At 37.2% G+C, this 15629-nt stretch overlaps 1 protein-coding gene across 1 annotated transcript in view; it reads left to right on the forward strand.

Moving 5' to 3' along the window:
• UGGT2 (UDP-glucose glycoprotein glucosyltransferase 2) overlaps positions 1–15629 on the forward strand; it is a 601530-nt gene that overhangs the window by 152592 nt on the left and 433309 nt on the right. Inside the window, exon 5 of the mRNA XM_007944010.2 lies at positions 3211–3385. Within this exon, the coding sequence (XP_007942201.1) occupies positions 3211–3385 (175 nt within the window). The remainder of the gene's footprint in view (positions 1–3210; positions 3386–15629) is intronic.

Raw genomic sequence — 15629 nt, forward strand, 5'->3', positions numbered from 1 at the left:
AAAAATATTTGCAGAGGTATTTTAAGATTTAGGATGATGCTGTCTTTCTCAAAAAAATACTTTGTTTGTTTTTTTTGAAGTGTTTGGGAATGCTACCATTCTGAGACCACGATTATCCAAGATTAAGATATGAGATTCCCTGTTCTACTTGATGGTGATGTTGATGTTATGTTCCATTGAGTCGGACCCGTCTCATAGCGACCCCTTCTTGGGTTTCACTATGGAAGTAGATTGCCTCATCTTCCTTCCAAGGAGTGGCTGGTGGGTTTCAACCACCAGACTTCTGATTAGCAGTCAAGTGCCTTAGGCACAGCTCCCCTGTTCTACTTAGAAAATACAAAATTATGTTGGCAGTTCTTATTAGAGCTATTTCATTTCCAGCTTACCCTTTATTTAGGGTAGGAGGATCCCTTTTATGGATTACATGGTATTAGGTTTTCAGAGGCCCTACTTTTAGTAGAGATTTTAATTTGTTTTCTTTGCACTATGAGGCTACCAAAAGGACTATTCAGTTGTTGTTGTTTTTAATCATTTTTGTAATTTAATATTTCTCTAGAAGTTCCAGCATGCAAAAATGAAAGGGTAAAGAGGACATCAAGCTCAATTGACATAACATACTATGCAAATCATTGTTCCACCTTCTACTGTGGCTTGTAGCGACTGAGATCTTAAAAGCTTGCAAGCTGCCATCTAGATGCAACGATGGGTCTCTCCTCGTCCAGGGCCAAGAAGAATGAAGAAAACCAAAAATGCATGGAAACAATCAGTCCTAGTGACTGGTACACCATCCGATCTGCAGCCTATACGACTATGAGACTAGAAGAAATACATAGTGCTCGGCTACTACTGTCAACCACTTGGAAGAGGATCTTTGTAGGATATCCTGGATAAACAGGGGAACAATGTGGAACAAAACTCAAAATCATTTTTTGGGGAAAAAAAAAAGCGGGGAACAGATTTACTGGACTGATGGAGCCTCGTGGAGCCACTGAGACTGTGGCCCCCCAGCTGCCCTTCAGGTCTGGAATTGAACGCACACCTGTGACTTCCAGCCAAGCAATAGACAGGCATACTAGTTGAGCATTTACCTGATGTAAATACACTCCTTGGAGAGAACAAGCAAGAGAGAAAGAAGGGCTGCTTAGGCACAGGGAGACAGCTCAGGGGGTAGAAGTGCGTGGAGGGATGGTCACAGGGAAGCAGTACCTATCGGGAGGAAGTGGGAGGGGAGCTGTTGCATTCTGGTGAATTGTGGTCAATGTCATGAGACAAAGTGTATGTAAATCTGCTGTATGGAAAGTAAATTTTCACCCAAATCACAATAAAAATAAAAATTAAAAAAAAAAAAAAGAAATACTTATTCTTAAATAGATAAATAAAAATAAAAGGGTAAGAGGTATACATAACAGAAAGGAAGAAAGTTTACCATAATTTTAACTTTTTGTTGTGATTTGAGTGAAAGATTACAGAGCAAATTGGTTCTTCATTTAACAATTCATACACATTTTGTTTTGTGACTTTGATAGCAATCCCCACAATGTAATGGCACTCTTCCCACTTCTTCCTTGTGTTTACTATTTCCATATGTCCTTCTTTCCTATTCTTTCTGCCTTATCTTCTAGATCAGCAAATACTATCAGGATAAAGGCAGCTGAATTTAACTCCCTAGGTTCTTGTCTTCACAGTTTTGACCCATAATTATTCACAATTTGCTGATTAAGTATATAGTATAGCCCCAAACCAAAGCCATTGCCGTCCAGTTGATTCTGACTCATGATAACTCCATGTGTTACATAATACAACTGCTCCATAGAATTTTCTTGGCTGTGGTTTTTACAGAAGCAGATTATCAGGCTTTTCTTCTGCATTGCTACTGGATGGGTTCAAACCTCCCACTTTTAGGTTAGTGGTCAAATACTGCTGTGTAATAAATTACCTGGTATGGCTTATCTAGCCATAAGTCTTTGTAAACTCCATGGTGGAATTTGCTATAAGCAACTGAGTAGCTCCTGATTGTTCAAGTTATCCACCTGGAGTATTTCTGTTGGGAGCAGCACAAAGTAATTTTCTGGGAAGTTCACTTTCTCTCAGGTGTGTAGATTTCTAATGTTGGGATTGGTTAGTTTGGCCACTCTGCCAGCCTCAAAAGGAGCCCTCCTAGAGGCAGAAGGAATCTCTCACTGCTGGCTGGGAGATGCAGGAGACATGCATTGCTGAGAGAGATGTGAGAGACACGTGCTGCTGAGAGATGCGAGAGACACACTGCTAAGAGACGCAAGAGACTTGGGCTGCTGAGAGAGAGATGCGAGAGACACATGCTGCCAAGAGAGGAACTGCTGGATGCTAAGTGAGACGGCCCTCTGTGAGAGACTGAGTGCATTTCTTAACTTGAATTGTGGCCTGTTGCTTCTCTAATAAACCGTATAATCCATGAGTTCTGTGTGGCCATCGCAGTGAATTATTGAACCCAGTCAGGTGGTGGTGGGTGCTGTGGAAGGAATGGTTAGTGTCAGGGTTGGTGAAAGGGCTGGAGGGAGGTGACATGTCTGGCCTCGCAGGGATAGGCCGTGGGCTACTGATGATGATTCTGTCTGCCTCTTGTGGGGTTAGAGGAGGTCAGAAGATGCAGCCTCCCTGCCCCTTTAGCAAATACAAACCATTTTCACCACCCCAGGACCTGAGTCTATTACAGTGCCTGACAAGAAAGTATCACTTAAGGTCTTTGTTTATGATGACAAGTCCACAGGACACTTCTAACTTAATTTATCTTTGAATGATTTATCAAGTTATTGTTCATACTAAGTATTACTGTAATCTTTGTATAAAGTAGTGCCTGTGTTTTCTTTTTTAAGTGTTTGGAACCCATTTTTAGGATGTGTAAACTATAATAAGAAAATACATATTCTTTCAATTGAAGAAAACATTTTATTACATTAAAAATGTGTTGCCATTATATGATATTATTAAAAAGATAGTCAATTTTGTTGGAAATAAAGCATTTTTAATATTATTTTGGGGTAAGAAAATTTCTATAATTTAACAGAATTTATTAGCAGAAAATAACCACAGGTAATTTAAGTTCTTTTTCTGTGATTACATGTGTAATTCTATAAATTTTTGATAAATAGAAATTATAAAGTGTCATGGTCTATTTCTTATATCCTGTTAACTTTGAATTCATTTAGAATTTATGTTTTATTTTTATTTCAGGCCCAGACCATATCTGTTTAAAGGTGATCATAAATTTCCTACAAACAAAGAACACTTACCAGTGGTCATTCTCTACGCAGAAATGGGTACCAGAGACTTTGGTAAATTTCACAAAGTACTGTCTGAGAAAGCTTACAATGGGGAAATTTTGTATATTCTTCGACACTATATTCAGGTACATACTTTCTTCCCAAGGTTTTACTGGGTGCAGAAAAATAATTTTTATGACAATTTATTTACTATATTTACATAATAATCTTCACCAGAAGACTTATTTAAGATTTTTTTCTAAGTTAGTACAACTATTAAACGTGAATTTTAGGTGGAAAAATATATTGGGATCCTGTGTCTGTTCTGGGGGGTATCATATTTATATTCTTTTCCCCTGTAATATATCTGGCACGTATTTGAAACTTGGATAAACACAAAAACATACTGCAATAACATATACATTCTGGCTAGGGCTGATAAGCAAAATTATTTTTAATGAAAATGTATCATGATGGTAAAATCTGATTTACTAGATATACTGATTGTTGTTCTTAGGTGCTGTCAAGTCAGTTCCAACTCATAGCAAGCCTTTGTACAACAGTATGAAATACTGGCCAGTCCTCACAGTTGTTGGCCTGCTTGAGCCCATTGTCGCTGCCACTGTGTCAATCCATCTCTTGCAGGTCTTCCGTTTTTTAGCTGACCCTCTACTTTACAAAGGAGCTCTGGTAGCATAGTGCCTAAGGCACTTGACTGCTAACCAGAAGGCTGGTGGTTCAAACCCACCAGCCACTTCTCGGAAGGAAGATGGGGCAATCTACTTCCATTGTGATACTGCCTTGGAAACCCAAGAAGGGGTCGCTATGAGTCGGGTCCAACTCGACGGCAAAATAACATCAACAACAACTACTACTTTACAAGCATGACATCCTTCTCCAGGGACTGGCTCCTTCTGAAAACATGACCAAAGTATGAAAGATAAAGTCTGGCCATTCTCACTTCTAAGGACCATTCTGGCTCTACTTGCTCCAAGACAGATTTGTTCTTTCTTCTGGCAGTCCATGGTACACTCAATATTCTTCACCACCACCACAATTCAAATGCATCAATTCTTCTGTGGTCTTTCTTATTCATTGCCCAGCTCTCAAATATATATGAGGCTTTTGAAAATACCATGGCTTGAGTCAGGAACACCTTAGACTTCAAAGTGACATCTTTGCTGTTAAACACTCTAAAGAAGTCTTTTGCAGCACATAGGCCGAATGCAAATTATTAAGCTGTTGATTTGATTTCTCATTTGATTTTCTGACTGCTGCTTCCATAGATGTTGAGTGTGGATCCAATAAAATGAAATCCTTGACAACTTAAATCATTTCTCTATTTATCATGTGCTTATTGGTCCAGGTGTCAGGACTTTTGCTTTCTTTATGATGATGTGCAATCCATACTGAAAACTGACGTCTCTGATCCTCATCAGTAAGTACTATTAAGTTGCCTTCAGTTTCAGCAAGCAAGGTTGTGTCATCTTCCTCCAATCCTGATGTTCTTCATATAGTCCACCTTCTTGGATTATTTGCTCATCATACAGATTGAATAAGTATGGTGATACAACTCTCATGCACATTTTTCCTAATTTTAAATCATGCAGCATCCCCTCGTTCTGTTCTAACAAACGCCTCTTCATCTTTATACAGGTATGAGCACAATTAAGTGTTTGGGAATTCCCATTCTTCTCAATGTTATCCATAATTTGTTATGGTCCAAACAGTTGCATGCTTTTGCATAGTCAATAAAACAGAGGTAAACATCTTTCTGGTGGTCTTTGTTTTCAGCTAAGATCCATCTGACATCATCAATGGTATCTCTTATGAAAAGGTATGTCCTTTTCTGAATCTGGCTTGAATTTCTGGAAGTTCTCTGTCAGTGTATAGTTGTAACTGTTTTGAAATTATCATGAGCAAAATTTTTGCTTGTAAGTGTTAATTTCCACATCCCGTTGGACCACCGTTCTTTGGAATGGGCACAAACACACATATTTTCTAGTCAGTTGACGAGGTATCTTTCTTCCAGATTTGTTGGCATAAACAAGTGAGAGCCTACAACGCTGTAAGCATTTGTTGAAACATCTCAATGGGTATTCTGTCAATTACTGGGCCTTTGTTTTTGACAATTCCTTTAGAGCAATTTGGACGTCATCATATCATACCAGTACTTCTTGATCTTATGCTCCATCCTGAAATGGTTGAGCGTTGACCAATTCTTTTTGGTACAGTGACTCTATGTATTCCTTCCATCTTCATTTTTTAAAAAAATTATTTACTTTTATTGTGGTGAAAACGTACACAAGAAGACATTAACCAACGTAACAGTTTACACATTTACAGTTTAGGGACATCGATGACATTTTTATGCTGTGCCACCATTATTGCTGTCCTCCAGAATATTCTACCACCACTAGTATAACCTCAATTCCCCACAAACAAAAGTTTCCCTTTTTCCTCTTCTTCCTAGTGCTGGTATCCACTAGTAGTCTTTGGTATATCTATATGTAGATACATTTTTTTTTTTCACCTATCTAGCAATTTTCTGTCCCCTCCTCTTCCATCCCTGGTAACAAAGTTTCCTTCCATATATAAACCATTCCTTGACATTTTACAATACTGGACTAATAGAATATTTGTCCTTGTGTGATTGACTTTTTTCATTCAGAATACTGTCCTCCAAGTTCATTCACATTGTGTGGTGTTTTGCAGATTCTACATTATTCTTTAGTGTTGCTTAATATTCCGTTGTGTATATATACTACAATTTAGTTATCCATTCCTTAGTTGATGGGCACTTAGGTTATTTCCATCTCTTTGCTGTTGTGAGTAGTGCTCTGATGAATATGGGTGTGCATGTATCTATCTGTGTCCCGGCTGTCACTTTTCTAGGATATATACCTACTAATGGGATTATGGATCAAATGGTATTTCTGTTTCTTCCTACTTTTTAAGAAATTGCCATACCTATTTCCACAATGCTTGTATCATTTTACAGTGCCACCAATAGTGTGTGAAAGTTCCAATCTCTTCGCATCTTCCCCAGCTTTGTTATTTTCTGCCTTCTTGAACACTGTTATTAGTACTGGGGTAAGATGATATCTGACGATTGTTTTGATTTGCGTCTCTCTAATGGCTAATGATCATGAACATTTCTTAATGTGTTTGTTGGCCAACTGAATATCTTCTTTGGTGAAGTGTCTATTCATGTCTTCTGCCCATTTTTAAATTGGATTGTTTCTCTTTTTGATGTTGAGGTGTGGGAATTTTCTATACATTTTAGAGAAAAGTCCCTTGTCAGGTATGTCATTGGTGAATATTTTTTTCCCCAACCTGTAGGTTCTCTTTTTACTCTTGGAGAAGTTTCTTGATGCGCATCAATTTTCAGAAGGTCCCAATCATCTAGTTTCTCTTCTGCTGTTTGTGCATTTTGGGTTATGCTTGACAGTCTCATGCCATAAATTAGGGCCCGCAAGTTTGCTCCTGTTTTTTATTTGATGAACTTTAGGTTTCACATTTAAGTCTTTGATCCATCTGAAGTTAGTTTTTGTGTGAGGTATGAATATTGTCTCATTTTTCTGCAAATGGGTGTCCAGTTTTGGTGGCACCATTTGTTAAAGAGACTGTCTCTTTCCCATTTAATAGATTTCAGCCCTTTGTCAAAATTAACTGACCAGTGGTGGGTGAATCTATTTCTGGGTTCTCAATTCTATTCCACTGGTCTGTATGTTTGATGTCATACCAGTACCAGCTGTTTTGACTACTGTGGCTGTATGCGGTTTTGTTCTCTGGGAGTGTGAGACCTCCTATTTCGTTCTTCAGTAGAGCGTTGCTTATCTGAGGTCTCTTTTCTTTCCATATAAAATTAATGATTGTTTTTTCCATGTCCTTAAAGAATGTTGGGAGCTCTGGTGGTTTAGTGCCTAAGACATTTGACTTCTAACCAGAAGCTGGCGATTCAAACCCAGCAGCCACTCCTTAGTAGGAAGATTGGGCAATCTACTTGCATAGTGATATAGCCTCCGAAACCCAAGGAGAGGTTGCTATGAGTCAAGTCAACTCAATGGGAATGAGGTTTTTTTTTTTAAAGAATGTTGATGGAATCAGGATCAGTATTGCTTTGGGAAGTATTGACATTTTCACAATGTTCAGTTTTACTGTCCATAAACATGTTATGTTCTTCCATTTATTTAAATCTCTTATGGTTTCTTGAGGGAGCTCTGGTAGCATAGTGCCTAAGGCACTTGACTGCTAACCAGGAGGCTGGCAGTTCAAACCCACCAGCCACTCCTCGGAAGGAAGGTTGGGCAATCCTACTTCCGTAGTGATAACTGCCTCGGAAACCCAAGGAGGGGTCGCTAGGAGTCGGGCCGACTCTATGGCAAATAACAACAACAACAACAACATGGTTTCTTGAAGTAGTGTTTTGTAGTTTTCTTTGTATAGATCTTTTGTGTCCCAGGGAAGATTTATTCCCATATATTTTATATTTTTGTTAGCTGTTGTAACAATTGTAAATGGTATTGATTTCCTTTTCAGCAGTCTCTGTACTTGTGTAGAGGAATCCAGCTGATAATTATATGTTGATCTTGTATCCTGCCACTATGCTAAATCTCTCAATTAGTTTCAGTAGTTTTCCTGCTGAGTCTCTTGGGTTTTCTATGAATAGGATCATAGCACCTGCAAATAAAGATAGTTTTATTTCTTCCTTACCAACTTTGATGCCTTTTATTACCCTTTCTTGTCTAATTGCCCTGGCTAGGACTTCCAACACAACGTTGAATAGAAGTGGTGATAGTGTGCATACTTGTCTAGTTCCCGTTTGAAGGGAATAGTTTCAGTCTCTCCATTGAGAATAATTTTGGGTGTTGTTTTTGCATATATAGCCTTTATTATGTTGAAGAATCCCTTCTATTCCTATTTTTCTGAGAGTTTTCATAAGGAATGGGTGTTAGATTTATTAAATAATTTTCCACATCAATTGATATGAGCATGTAGTTCTTTTATTTTTATTAATGTGATGGATTTCATTGGTTATTATTCTAATGTTGAACCATCCTTGCATACCTGGTATGAATCCCATTTGATCATGGTGCATTATTTTTTTGATATGTTGCTGGAGTCTACTGGCCAGGATTTTGCTGAAGATTTTTGTGTCTGTACTCATGAGGGATATTGATCTGTAGGTTTTCTTTTTAGTGGTATCTTTGCCTGGTTTTGGTATCAGAGTTATGCTTTCTTCATAAAATGAACTTGAGAGAATTTTTTTTTACTTTTATTGTGGTGAAAACATACACAACAAGACCTATTCACCAACATAACAACTTCCCTGTTTACAGCTCAGGGACATTGATGACATTTTTCATGTTGTACTACCATTATTACTATCATTTTACAAAATATTCCACCATCATTATCATAAACTCTATGTCCCACAAACATAAGCTTCTCCTTTCCCCCTCTCCCTCCTACTCCTGGTAACCACTAGTAATCTTTGGTTTCTATTTATGTGTGTGTATGTATGTGTGTGTGTGTATAGATATAGATATATAGATACATATATTGTTGTTGTTGTTAGCCGTCGAGTCGGCCCCAACTTATAGCAACCCCTCCTTGGGTTTCCAAGGCGTTATCATTTTGGAAGTAGATTGCCCAGCCTTCCTTCTGAGGAGTGGCTGGTGGGTTTGAACCTCCAGCCTTCTGGTTAGCAGTCAAGTGTGTGTGTGTGTGTGTGTGTGTGTGTGTGTATGTATGTATATATGTATGTTGTTTTTCTTTTCCCCAAACCCATCTAGGAATTTAGCTTCTCCTCCCCTCCAATCCCTGGTAACCAACAAAGAAAGTTTCCTTCTATGTATAAGGATTCTATTGTTTTCTATATTCTGGAATAGTTTGAGTAGGATTGGGGTGAGTTCTCTGAATGTTTGGTAGAATTCTCCATTGAAGTGGTCAGGGCCAGGGATTTTTTTGTTCATAGTTTTTTTTTTAAAAAAATCTGTTTGATTCCTTCTTTTTTTATGGGTATGTTCAGATTTTCTATCTCTCTCTGTGTTAATTTTTTGGTCAGTAGTGTTTCTAGAAATCTGTCCATTTCGTCTAGGTTTTCAAATTTGTTGGAGTACAATTCTTTATGTTATCCTATTATCCTTTCCTTTCAGTTGGTTTTGTTGTGATGTCACCCATTTCATTTCTTCTTTGTTTTATTTGCATCTTTTCCTTTTAAGTTTGCCAGTGGTTTGTTGATTTCATTAATCTTTTCAAAGAACTAACTTCTAGTCTTACTATTTTTTTCTATTGGCTTTCTCATTTATTTCTGCTTGCGTCTTTATATTTCTTTTCTTGTGGTGACTGTAGACTTTTTTTTTTACTTTTTGCTACTCTTTTTCTGATTGTTGGAGATGTTGGGTTAAGGTGTTGAATTTGGCTCTTCTCTTTTGATGTTTGTATTTTTGGGTATATATTGCCTCTGAGCCCTCCTTTTGCTGTGTCCCAATGATTTAGATTGTTGGGTTTTCATTCTTATTTGAGTCAAGGAATTTCTTAATTTCATTTTTCATTTCTTCTATTCCCCAGTAGCTTTTAAGGAGGGTGTTATCCAGTTTCCACGTGTTTGCTCTTTTTCTGTTGATCTTATTGTTGATTTCTGATTTTATAGCATTCTGCTCTGAGAAGATGTTTTATAGCATTGCACTGTTTTTAAATTTACTGAGGCTTGCCTTGTGGCCTAACATATGGTCTATCATGGAGAATGTTCCATGTGCACTGGAAAAGGATGTATATTGTACTTTTGTTGAGTGGAGTGCTCTGTAGATGTCTGTAACTTCAAGTTGGGTGATTGTGTTGTTTAGTTCTTCTATGTCTTTGTTGAGTTTCTTTCCAGTTGTTCTATCCTTTATGGAAAGTTGTGTATTAAAGTCTCCTACTATTATTACGAGCTCTGGTAGCATAGTGCCTAAGGCACTTGACTGCTAACCAGAAGGCTGGTGGTTCAAATCCATCAGCCACTCCTTGGAAGGAAGGTTGGGCAATGTACTTCCATAGTGATATCATCTCGAAAACCCAAGGAGGGGTCACTATGAGTTGGGGCTGACTCGACGGCACATAACAACAAACAACAACTATTATTGAGGAGTTATCTATTTCTTTTTTTCAATTCTGTTAAAATCTGAATTATGTATTTTGGAGCTTTTTATTGGGTGCATATATATTTATTATGGTTATCTCTTCTTCATTTTATCCTTTATTCATTATATAATGTCCTTCCTTGTCTCTTATGGTGGTTTTTATCTTTAAGTCCACTTTACCAGAAACTATATTGCCATTCCTGCTAGTTTTTAATTGCCATTTACTTGATATATCTTTTTCAAACCTTTGATTTTCGGTCCACTTTTGTCTTTGTGGATAAGGTGAGTCTCTCGTAGACACCATCCTGATGGGTCATATTTTCTTATGTAGTCTGTAGCTATCTGTCTCTTGAATGGTACTTTTATTCCATTTATGTTCAGTGTAATTATTGAGTAGTATAAATTTATTGCTGTCATTTTGTTATGTGTTTTTTTTTTTTTTGTGATGCTGCTGATTTCTTTGTCCCATATGTTTTTCTGTGCTGAGCTCATTTTGTTTATGGATTTTGTTATCATTTCCTTTGTTGCTAATTTTTTTTAATTTGCTTAATATTTGTGCATCTTTTTAATTTTCATGTGAAGGTGTTTTATTTTTCTGTAATTTATAAATTTCTTCTCAAGTTTAGAACAGTGTATTCTGTCTTGCAATTGCCTTGACTTCCTCACCATTTGCAAGTTCTCTACCTGCACTATTTATTACCTCTTTTTTGGTTTGTAGTTGTCCTTATTTACCAATTGATATCCTGGTTCCCTGTTTACAATCTTGTAGAATTATTTTACTTTGGATACTTCTATAATTGGGTTGGTTTCTGGTTTATGTCATCATGTATGGTAATCATCAGTTGTTGTCCACTATTGTTGGTTCTCTGTCCAAAGGACTCTCTTTAGAATCTCTTGTAAGCTTAGTCTGGTTTAACAAATTCCCTTAATTTCTGTTTATCTGGAAAATGTCCTACTTTCACCATGGTATTTGAGGGACAGTTTTGTTTCCTTCTTTATTTTGTGGTGTAGTATATGCTACTGTAGTCTTTAATCCTCTTCAGTAAGTGCTTTTAAGTCATTTTTATTTTCAGCAAGCAAGGTTGTGTCGTCTACATATCTCAGGTACTTAATTCGTCTTCCTCCAATTTTGATGCCATGTTCTTCTTCATATAATCTAGCTTCTCATATTATTTGCCGAGCATGAAGGTTGAATGAGTATGATGCAAGGATCGAATCCTTACACACTGCCTTCCTGAATTTAAACCATGCAGTATCCCCTTGTTCTGTTAGAATGTCAGCCTTCTTGTCTATGTGCAGTTTTTTTATGAGCACAATTAAGTGTTCTGGAATTCCCATTCTTCCCAATGTTATCCATAATTTGTTGTGACCCAAACAGTTGCATGCTCTTGCATAGTAAGTAAAGTACAAATAAACATGTTTCTGGTATTCTTTGCTTTTAGACAAAATCCATGTGACGTAAGCAATGATATCCCTTTTCTTTGTCCTCTTCTCAGCCCAGCTTGCATTTCTGAAAATTCTCTGTCAGTATACTACTGCAACCATTTAAAAATTATCCTTAACCAAATTTTACTTGTGTGTGTTATTAATGATACTGTTCAATAATTTCCACATTCTGAATTACCAATTTTCTTTGGAATGGGTCCAAATATGAATTTCTTCCAGTCGGTTGGCCAGGTAGCTGTCTTCCAAATTTCTTGGCATAGACAAGTGCCTCCAATGTTGCATCCGTTTGTTGAAACATCTCAGTAGGTATTCCATCGTTTCCTGGAACCTTGTTTTTTGCCAATTCCTTTGGTGCAGCTTTGACTTCTTCCTTCAGTACCATTGGTTCTTAATCTTATCCCACCTCCTGAAATAGATGAAATTGACCAATTCTTGTTTTGTACAATGACTCTGTGTATTCCTTTCATCTTCTTTTGATACTTTCTGCATTATTTAATATTTTGCTCTTTGAATCTTTAAGTATTGCAACTTGAGACTTGATTTTTTTTCTTCAGTTCTTTCAGTTTGAGAAATGCCAAGTATGTTCTTCCCTTTTAATTTTCTACCTCCAGGTTTTTCCACATTTCATTATAACAACTGACTTTGTTTTCTTGAGCTGCTCTTTGAAATCTTTTGTTTAGCTTTTTTATCTTGTGAATTCTTCCATTTCCCTTAGATACACACTGTTAAAGAGCCAGTTTCAGAGTCTCTTCTGATACCCATTTTGGTCTTTTCTTCCTTTCCTATCTTTTTTTAATGACCTTTTGCTTTCTTCATGTGTGATATTCTTGATGTAATCCCACATTTCAACTGGGTTTCAGTGATTGGTGTTTGTTGTGTCAAATCTATTCTTGAAGTATTTGTCTCCAGTCTCACTAATTATGTCTTCCATTGATTTGATTCTGCTCTTTTGCCTGTTCAATGTGTTGTCTATTTCTGAAATTTTAGTATTCATCTTCTGGATTTCTGTTAGTAGATTTTGTATCAATTCTAATTTTTTGTTTGTTTTGTTTTTGTTCTTGTATTGTTTTCCTAAATTGTTCTAAAGTTTTGGCAGTGTTTTCCTTAATTTTGTTAGTGTTTTCTTTATCTGTCTCTCAGTCCATTGAAGGTATCTAAATAAATTCTTTTGAGTTCCTTATCAGGTTGTTCCAATGGTGTTTCTTCCTCAGGATGTTATCTGGGTCTGTATCCTGGTCCCTTGTTATCTTGCTTCTTTGGGTGGACTGTAATGGTCTGTTGTCTCTGAGACTCTGTGACATTCTTGTATTTACATTTAACTGATGATTGTATGTAGGCGTGATTTACTTGAGATATTTGTTTTTCTTTATTTCTCTGCTTCTCTTTTTGCTAGCTGGCAGCACTTAGGCACTCACAACCTGTCTCCCGGTGGGGTGTGGTAGAGAGTCAGAGTGTATGCAAAGGTCCCTGTTAGCTATTCATGAAGATCAGTTGAAAGTGACTTGGGCTTATAATGGTGACTGTCTATTGTTGGTGAGTTGGTGCAGGAGAAATTGGTGGCCCTTACTTATGGGGTGGGACTCGAGGAGGTACAAGTAAGGTTGTGTCATGTGGAGATGGTTGGTGTCTCCTATTTGGTTGTTGTTGTTGTTGTTATGTGCCGTTGAGTCGGACCTGACTCATAGCAACCCCTCCTTGGGTTGCCGAGGCAATATCACTATAGAAGTAGATTGTCCCATCTTCCTTCCGAGGAGACAAGAAAAAAAATCAGAAAAATGTTAAATAAATAAAAACAGGAGAATATAAAACACAAAGTATATAAACAAAGAGGAACAATTGGCAAAAAAAAAAAAAAAAAAAAAAAAAAAGGGAGAAAAAAATTTAAATCTATTTTTTAAAAGACAAAAGATAAAGAGAAAAAGAAAAAGCCCACAGTATCAGGTGAGTGGGAAATGAGAGAAAAGAGTGAGAGCAAAAGAATATTAAAAAATGAGAAGACTTTGTATTTGTCAGCCTCCAGTGCAGTTACCTGTGCTGTCCTTGGCATACGGACTCTATTTTTAGGTTGTTGCCCAGATTGGAATGCCACTTGCAAATATTCAGACAGGTAGCAGTCCACATCTCTGTTTTTCTCCTTCTATGCTGTTTTCCTTTCTAGTTGTCAGCCACCAGTGGACTTGCCCATGCAGTCCTTGGTGAGTGGAGCTGATTCTTAGGTTGCTGCCCAGAATGCCGCTTATAAATATACAAATTGGCCATGCTGTCCAGACAGCCCATAGCTCTGTGTGTCTCCATATTCACTGTTTTCATTCAGGTTTTTCTACTATTTGGTATTTAATCTACCTTTTTATCCTTCCCTTCAAAGCTCAGACTTCCAGGATTATCTTCTGTATCTGTTTCAGTTAGATTCTCATTTCTTTGTTTCAGAGGGTCTTTGTAGCTTACCTGCTGTATTCATCATCTTACTAGAAGTTACCTTTTATCTTCTTTTGGTGCTCCTTTAATCATTCAGTATTTTGCCCATAGAATCTTTCAGTATTGCAAATTGGGGCTTGAATTCTTTCTTCAATTCTCTGACTTCGAAAAATGCTGAGCATATTCTTCCCTTTTGATTTTCCAACTCCAAGTCTTCATTACATACTTTACTTTGTCTTCTTGAGCTGCTTCTGAAATCTTTTGTTTCTCTCTTTTAATTTATTATTTCTTCTAATCACATTAGCTACTCTTCATTGAAGAGCTAGTTTCAGAGTCTTTTCTGACATCCATTTTGGTCTTTTCTTCATTTCCTGCCTTTTTTATGACCATTTGTTTTGTTCGTGTATGGTTTTCTTGATGTCATCCCATAACTCACCTGGTTTTTGATGAGTGGTGTATAGTGTGTCAGATGTACTCTTCAGATGGTCTCTAAATTCAGTTGTTACATAATCAAGGTTATAAATAGACTCTTATCAACTTGTTTTAATTTTTGTCAGCTTCACCTTGAACTTGCATATGAGCAATTGATGGTACATTCCACTGTCAGCTCCTGATCTTGTTTGGACTGAAGATACTGAGATTCTCCATCACCTCTTTCCACAGATGTAGTTGATGGGATTCTTATGTATTGCATTTGGCAAGGATTATGTGTATAGCCACTGTTTATGTTGTTGAAAAAAGGTATTTGCAATGCATAAGTTGTTGGTCTTACAAAATTCTATCATATGAACTTCTACATTATTTATGTCACCACGACAATGTTTTCCAAATACCAGGATTCTTTGTTTCCAACTTTTGTGTTCCAGTCACTAGCATGATCAATTCCAAACTGCAGAAATTGGTAAAAATCTCAGTTTCTTCATCTTTGGCTTTAGTGGTTGTTGCATAAATTTGAGTAATAGTAGTAGTAACTGGTTTTCCTTATAGGCATATCTATATTATCCTATCACTGACAGCACTGTACTTTAGGAAGGATCTTGAAACATTCTTTATGACTGTGAATGTGACATCATTCCTCTTCTATTTGCCATTCCTGGCATAGTAGACCATATGATTGTCTCATTCAAAATGGCCAGTACCAGAGCATTTCACCACAATATTGCCTAGGATAATGATCTTGATGTGTTCCATTTCATTTTTGACAACTTCCAGTTTACTTAGATTCTCATTTCATACATTCCATATTCTAATTGCTGGAAGCATAGTGGCTAAGACACTTGCCTGCTAACCAGACAGCTGGTGGTTCAAACCCTCTAGCCACTCCTTGGAAGGAAGGTTGGGCAATCCTACTTCCATAGTGATACTGCCTCGGAAACCCAAGGAGGGGTCACTGTGAGTCAGG

The sequence above is a fragment of the Orycteropus afer genome, unplaced genomic scaffold, assembly GCF_000298275.1.
Source record: "Orycteropus afer afer isolate SDZICR_OR568_19922 unplaced genomic scaffold, OryAfe1.0 scaffold00117, whole genome shotgun sequence".
Taxonomy (NCBI): Eukaryota; Metazoa; Chordata; class Mammalia; order Tubulidentata; family Orycteropodidae; genus Orycteropus; species Orycteropus afer.